This window comes from Gavialis gangeticus, unplaced genomic scaffold (genome assembly GCF_001723915.1).
Source record: "Gavialis gangeticus isolate Ggan-Ray unplaced genomic scaffold, GavGan_comp1, whole genome shotgun sequence".
Taxonomy (NCBI): Eukaryota; Metazoa; Chordata; order Crocodylia; family Gavialidae; genus Gavialis; species Gavialis gangeticus.
The window spans coordinates 27,685,345-27,693,164 of record NW_017728996.1 but is presented as its reverse complement, the minus strand read 5'-3'; the positions used below and the strand labels follow the sequence as shown (position 1 = coordinate 27,693,164).

General features: G+C 41.5%; 1 protein-coding gene across 2 annotated transcripts in view; it reads left to right on the top strand.

Annotated features, from left to right (window-relative positions):
* Positions 1 to 7,008, top strand: part of GLDN (gliomedin) — a 68,356-nt gene extending 61,348 nt beyond the window's left edge. For both annotated transcript variants that reach the window (XM_019504213.1, XM_019504214.1), the window contains exons 9-10: positions 610 to 760; positions 5,557 to 7,008. In XM_019504213.1, coding sequence (XP_019359758.1) covers positions 610 to 760; positions 5,557 to 6,016 — 611 coding nt within the window. In that variant the 3' untranslated portion in view covers positions 6,017 to 7,008. The remainder of the gene's footprint in view (positions 1 to 609; positions 761 to 5,556) is intronic.
* The last annotated feature ends 812 nt before the right edge of the window (positions 7,009 to 7,820 follow it).

Sequence of the window (7,820 nt, the reverse complement as noted above, 5' to 3'; positions counted from 1 at the left end):
AAAAAAAAAAAAAAAAAAAAAAAAAAGGCAAAAACAAGTGTGAAGTAGACATTTTGCAGAAAGAAAAAACAATTTTTAGTTGAAAATCCTGGAAAAAAGTAGGAAAATTTTTCTTAGTCATAGTTAGTGGGGTTCCTGGTTACTTGTTTAGGTTGTTTTTTTGTTTGTTTTTTAGTACCATTTTCTCCCTTGACTTAATTTCCTAAATTGAGGTTGCTGTGGTTAAGAAAAACAGCAAGAGAGAAAGGAAAAAGCATGGAAATGGCCTAGGTTTTGAGTGAGGTGTATTTAATGTAGAATCCATTTCCAATCTCCAGTTGAATGGTATCAGTCTTCCTGCAGAATACACGTTGTACAACAAAACTTGATTTGGATCTTTAACGGTGTTTAGGCACCTACCTCCCACTGAGAACAATGGAATTTCAGCACCTAAATAATTTTTAAGGATTTGGATTTTGTTTCATGTGTGTTCTAGCTCTGAGACGTGTTGAAAGCGTGGCTATAATTTTTAATGTGAGTCAAGAACTTGATTGTCACACTTTTAGTTGAAGGAGGGTAGATGGGGTGGATAAATAAACCAACCAGAGGACTTTTCTTCCCTTCCCTCAGGAAACTTTATAAAAGAATATGAAAATTCAAATGCACTGCTGAATGACACCTACAAGATGATTAACCTCACAGGGATCTTTTATGGATGTGGCCATGCAATATATAACCACTGCCTGTACTACCAAAGAGGAGGAACCAATCTCATTGTGAAGTAAGTCCATCTTAACCTGGTGGAGGTGTGGCATTCCCCATAGCCGTAAGATATTGTAAGATGAAAAGCATGTGTGTAGGTTAGCACGGTGGAGATTAACGTTAGGTGGCAAAGCAGCAATATTTAATGTAATGTTTTATGTTTCCTTTGGGATTATTGTTGGCAAAAATGAGGGGGATGGGGGAATGGTTAGTGATATCTAACTTGGTATCTGGTACTAGAAATAGGTCACAAAAGCCCAGGGCTGAAATCTTAATCTGTAGTCCAGATGTTTAGTTCCTCCTGATCCTTGGAGGGGTGGGAGAGGTTTAAGGAATCATTTTAGGCACCTCTTTTCTTGGCATGAAGTTGCATTGCACATTTTTTAACAAAGTTTCAAGCTACAGACCTTTTGGGTCCCCCCCTCATCTGATAATGGTGATGTTTAGAGCACCTGGGCTGTAAGACTGATGATGTCACGTGCAGAGGTGGAACTCGATATGTAACTAGAAACTCGGTTGTTAACAGGCTTTTGTCCTATGACCTGTACTGTTCTGAATAGTATAGTCCTCAAATCTGGAGTTTGGACTCTTGCAGTGAAGTCAAAAGGCTCTGACCATGGGGGTCTTGTTGTGGAGTTGGAATGAAAAAATAAAAGATACTTGACAAAGAGAGCAAGAGAACAAATCATTTTCTACAAATGCTTTTGAAACAGATTGTCAGCCCAGAGAAGGGTCTGGTAGTGCTGGTGCATCAGTGTACAAGAGAATTCAAGAGGCATGTTTGGGGCAGAGCCAGTAGTTCTGGTTATAGTGGGCCAATGGAATGAGTGATGTACACTGAAAGAATCCTCTAGGGACCAGTCATGTAGATGTTCTCCTCAAGAGTGGCTAATTTGTGGCACGCGTGCCACAATGGCATGGGCAGCCTGTGTGTGGCATGCAGCATAATGGGGAAGCAGAGAGAAAAGTGGCAGATAGGGCAAGGAGCAGAAGGCAAACTGGTAGATCAGGCAGGGAGCTCAGGGAAAGAAGCAGGAAACGGAGCAGCAGATTGGCAGGGGAAGTAGTTTGGAGTGGCACTCAAGAAGGGTGTGGGGCTAATTTGTGGCATGGTTTCATAGATTCCTAGATATTAGGGTCAGAAGGGACCTCAACAGATCATCAAGTCCGACCCCCTGCCTAGGCAGGAAAGAGTGCTGGGGTCAGGTGACCCCAGCCAGGTGCCTATCCAGCCTTCTCTTAAAGACCCACAAGGTAGGGGAGAGCACCGCCTCCCTTGGGAGCCCATTCCAAATTTTGGACACCCTTACTGTGAACAAGTTTTTCCTGATATCTACCCTAAATCTGCTCTCTGTCAGTTTGTGACCATTGTTCCTTGTTACCCGAAGAGGCACCCTGGTGAACAGAACATCTCTGATCCCTTGCTGCATCCTCCTAATGAATTTGTAGGTGGCCACAAGCTCACCTCTCAGCCTTCTCTTGCAGAGGCTGAAGAGGTCCAGGTCCCTCAGTCTCTCCTCATACGGCTTGTCCTGTAAGCCCCTAACCATATGAGTGGCCCTTCTCTGGACCCTCTTGAGTCTATCAGCTTCCTTCTTGAAGTACAGCACCCAAACTGGTTGCTAAAAAGTTGGTCCCCACTTCTCTACCTCATGCCAGGGATCAATTTATTCTCAACATGCAGCCCTGTGGGGAAGGGTGGGCAAGGAAATGGAATAGATGACTTGGTGTTTGCCCAGTCACATAGTTGCACCAAACACAAGTTTAGCCCACTAGCTGTAATTGCAGATGTTATGGACATCACTATGGGTCATGTCATAATGTAATTATGAAAGGTGATTAGAAAGAGGATGAGAAAAGCAGAATAAGAGAAAAATTAGAAAGGTTAATAAGAAAGCTGAGCCTGAGGAACATCTTGGGTTATAATATGAGTTGCCATCTACATCTTGGCTACAATAGCTCAGTCATATAGGCTCAGATCCTCAAAAATATTTAGCATCTAATTCCCATTGATTTCAGTTAGTGGAAACTAAGGACTTCAGTACATTTGAGGATTTTGGTGGCTTTGCTTTTGGTGTTTTTCCTCTTGCTGGGCATGAACTACAATGGATAAACTAAGGCATCAAATGAATGCAGAGTGACTGCATGAGTTAGCAGGCGTCCTTGAGGAGTGCTGGCTTCATTATCTCAATGCATGTCATTAGCAAGTTCTGGAGTTTTCCCACCACGTCTGAACCTGGTGTGGCTTGTGGAGATCATGTTTATCTTTTCAGCTTTTATTGAGGCAGGCAGGCAGCCAGTGCAAATCAAAAGTAGAACCCAAATATGTGGAAAGAACCAAACACACAGGTGAAGGGTTAGTTGAAGATTGCACCTGCTTTTTATTTGAGTCTGGTGTTAGAGCCAAAAACATCATCAGGCTTTGATACTTCTTTCCAGGCAGATGATAGTCTCTTTTTACTAAATGTACTTGGGTGCCAAAGAATGTAAATAGTTATGGGGATCACACATTGTTTCTTCTGCCAGAGATACTTGCACTTAATTCCATCAGATCCTGTTACAAGAATCAAACATACTTCTCTACGCAGTGTAATATGATATGGAGCCTAGTGCTAAAGCTTTCTGGTCTAAACTTACCTTTTCAGATATCATTTAATCTCTCTAAGAAATTTTCCTTCATCAGTGCAGAGGAGAGTGTCATCAGTGGGGGCAGACTTTGTGAATTCTCATGCTTTTCTCCAATTTCAGCTGGCATAAACTCTCCTAAGGGGAGGTTTTACACTTGTTTCAAGTAAAGAGCTGGGGAGTAGGCTCAGATGTTTTGTTCATGATGTGAGTATTGTTCTGGTGATGCACATTTGTGAAGGATGAAGGTTTTGCAACAAATCTGAGTTTGGCTGTTTACCTCTGGCAATTCTCTCCCAGGATCACACCGCCTACACAGGGAATGCTTTATTTCTCTTTTGTGCTTAATTGAAGAGAATATTTGCAGATTGCTCTCATCAGGCTGATGAAATGCTGCAGTGTATCATGCTATGGACCCCAAAGTGGAAAGGTTTTAGAAACTAGTCCAGTTATACTTGATATTGCTTGGCTAGATTAGATAATCCCCTACAAGGGGAAACTCCACATAATGAAGAGGGACGTCCCAAGTTTTTTTCAGTTTCCATATCATCATGCTTTGTATGGGGGGTGGGAAAGAAGCAGAAAAAGGCAGTCTCCATATGCAGGCATTTTGTAGGCCTGTTCATGCCATCTACCTCCACAGAGTTTGTGTCCTCTAGCTCTGTGTGGGTGTATAGCTCCTGCAGAAGTTGTGCTTCCCCAAAGTGGACTTCATGTTCACCCAGGCAGGGAGATCAGCATGGCCTGTTTTTAGGAACAGAGGGAAGTAAGTTGATGATGGATGATCATCAATGTGTGCATTTCCCAGAGGCCTTCACCCATGGAGCAGTTTCATGGGAAGCTCTCACATTGGGTGCACCTATACACATGCCCAATGCCTGCTCCAATGTGTACTAATTGGCTCCAGCAGCCTCAGTGTCTCATGTATTCAGCGTCCCATGCTTCAAAATGGCAGTGGGGGTGCTTTAACTAAAGCTTGTTTTACAAGTTTTAGTTAGTCCCCCTGTTACCATTTTGAAGCATGGGACGCTGAACATGTGAGACACTGTGGGCTCTTTAATTAGAGTCGCTCCTGAGAGCTGCACTAACTAACCCACTCCCCCACCTCCAGAGCACATGTAAAGACTCCCTGGGAGAGCAGTGCACCTCTAGCCCAGATCAGCATGGCCTCCCTTAGGAGCAAAGGGGAATCATCCCATCTTCCTTTGTTGTAGAACTTGGAGTCATTCTAGGTTCTTGCGTTTGATGTTGCAGCTACCTGCATACTTGGAGAAACGATGTGGGCGGTATTGTTAGGTATAAGTCAGACTATCAAACATGTTCCTGGTATCAAACTTATTAATCAGAGGAATAAAACACACATTGTGCTTGCCAAAAACGGTATCGTTCAGTGGTTAAATACAAGGTGAAAATGTGTCTGAGTAAAAGTTCATTACCCTCTTGGATTAGAGGAGCTCTAAGCAAGTTGCTGAGTGCTGTTTGCAGATTATCATTTTATCATCAAGGAATTTCAAGGAATAAAAACAGTTCAGTACTTCAGAAATGAAACAGTCAGGCTGCCTTGACAGAGGCTGGAGTTGGGTCAGACTGTTGGCTGCAAGTCTGGTCTTTAAAAGAAGAGGTTTTATTCCTTTGATGTGCTTTGTTGATCAAAAGCTTTTCCAAAAATCATTCTGTTTAAGTATGGGGGAGTTGCAAGGCTGGTGGCCAGCCCAGATTGTCTGCTTAACTCTATAACATTTTCTTGCTTCGGTTCCTCCTCAGCAGAAAACTGATTTCTGCATACAGTTTCCTATTCTCAGTTCGTGGCTTCTCTCAGCATCATTTGCAATTAGCTTGAGCGACCATTACATTTCTTCTGCAAACCTCTTCTTCCTCTCCCAAGCTGATTTCTTTCATTTAGGTAATCTGAAAAGATTTTGTAGGCTAGAACAAATCCTTTCATAATCTTCCATGTTGTCACACAATGTGGGTTTTGTCTGTTATGATGGTGTTTCTGGCTATTTTCTTTGCTCCTTCTAGCTTGGAAGGTGTTGCAAGTGTGTGGAATTGCTGGTGGGGCACATCTCAGGGACTGTCACTCTTTCACTCCCCTTGACCAAGATTCCCACTAATACCTGTCCACTTGCAACTAATTTAACCAGCCACCAGGTATAAATAGAAGGCTAAATATTTATGGTTTTATTTCAGATTTGAGCTTGATACAGGATTGTTCAAAACACTGAAAATTGAAAATGCTTTGCATCATGGTCGCAACTACCTCTTTTCTAACTCCAAGACATATTTCAATATAGCAGTGGATGAAAAGGGTCTTTGGATCATCTATGCCTCAAGAATTGATGAAAATATCATTGTTGCGCATATTGATGAAGAGAAATTCTCAGCCGTTCGACACGTCAACACTACGTACCCCAAGTCCAAAGCTGGCAATGCGTTCATAGCATGTGGAGTGCTGTATGTTACTGAAACTAAGGATATGAGAGTAACTTTTGCTTTTGATTTGTTGAAAGAGAAGCAGATTGATGCAAGCTTTGAATTACGATCTTCACAATCTGGTCTTGCTATGCTTTCATACAGTCTCAGAGACAGAGACTTGTATACGTGGGAGAATGGCTATTTAATGACATACCCTGTGCATTTTGACAGCTGAGTAAGTTAAAAATGGTATATCATGCATAGTGAAAAATGCTATTTAAAGTTCTGTGCTATATACATGGGTCTCTTTCCTTAGTATACACAAATCCCCTGTTGGTCAGTGGCTGTTTGTGTGTCCTCAAAAGGGAGATTCAGACCCCTTGTTACTTAAATTATATAGGCCATTCTTGGCTTTATAGAACAAGGGTTTTTATTATTAAAAGTGATACACCGTGTGTTAGGACAAAGTTTTTTTTGTTTTTTCCCTACCATGCAGGTTATAATTACATCTAATATACATTGATTATTGATTAATATACATTAATTATACACTACTGTATCCTGCAGTGCCTGCTTTTAACCCTAAATTGCAGCTACATGAGCTACATAATTTTCTAGTCAACAGTTATAATCAAGTAGAAATGTCTAAATAATGAGCTTGTGCACACATTTGTTTTTCTATCATTAATACCATGCATTGACTCTATATAAAAGTTTTCTTTAAAATGCCTGGACATTAATTTTTGTACTAATGTACATACCACAATGACCAAAGTTATACTTTATTCAAAATGATCCCATAGTTATAGGTCAAAAGGGGAAAATCAGCAAGAAATTTTGAAATTTGGCAAATCTGGATAACTAGTCAATAACAGAGATAAATAGACAAAGCACAAGTTATGTGAATGGTATCATTACTGTACATTGCTGAAATATGTGAATCTGTGTGCAGGGGGAGGGAGCGTCTGATTTAATGGGAAATGAACGTGGAAGTCATGTTGGTTTCTTGTTTTGCCATAAACTCATCCTTCCCACTCGCTGCGTATAAATTATACTTGGTTGTGAAAGTGTCATGTGTTTGCCTTATTGCACCTTCAGTGAATCTGGCCTCAATTTATGGCATACTTCTAGTAAAAAAAAAATAAAAATGTAATTTTGTATTGCTACAAATACAGTTGTAAAAATGTTTTTGGAATAGGAATAAATGTCCTGCTCACAGTGCTTACAGACTGCATCCTGTCACTTTATATATTTTGTGTTGGATTACATTGGAGTTGATAACAACTGCAGCTGAGTAATTATAGGTGGGAACTTTCTGACTTCAAAAACTGGCCATTTTCAGGCTGTATTGAGGAGGGGACTTAGGTGCTGATTTGCCACTTCACACGTCCAGATCCAAAATTTAAATCTGCGCCTTACTCTGAAGGTGCCTTAATTTCTGCAAGTGAGGCTCCAAACACTCCACTTTGCAATCTCCCTTCAGCTAAAGGCAGCGTGGGATTCCCCAGTGGAGCCTGTTAACATTCTTCTACAACTATGGTAGTACAAAAAGTTGCTCAAGTGTGAATATGTCAAAAAAAACAAACAAACCTAACCTCATTTTTCAATCAAATTGGGTAGAACAGTAAGCATTCTCACTTCCTATGCTCACACATTAAATAGATGGGTTTTTATTAAAAGTACTTGTATAGTCATGAATTATTAGCAGTGATCCAGGTTTTCTGTTTCCCATGCATAAAAAGGAGAAAAATGTGGATTTTTTCCCCTTTACCCAAGGAAAACGGATTTTTTTCATTTTAGTGGAAAAATCTGTGGCTCGTGCACTTTTGCAAAGAGCTCTCTGCAGGTGGCAGAGGTCCAGCCTGCCAGGGGCTGGAGGGAGCGGGAAGAGGGTGGTTAGGCAGGGGGCTCCATGTGCATGTGTATGCATATGGCTGCCAGGCAGCCTGGAGAGCAGCTCCTGCAGGAAAGTCTTGAGAGGGTGGGTGGATTGAGGCCCCCATAGGGAGGGAGGGAGGGAGTTGGGCAGGGCTGGGGGG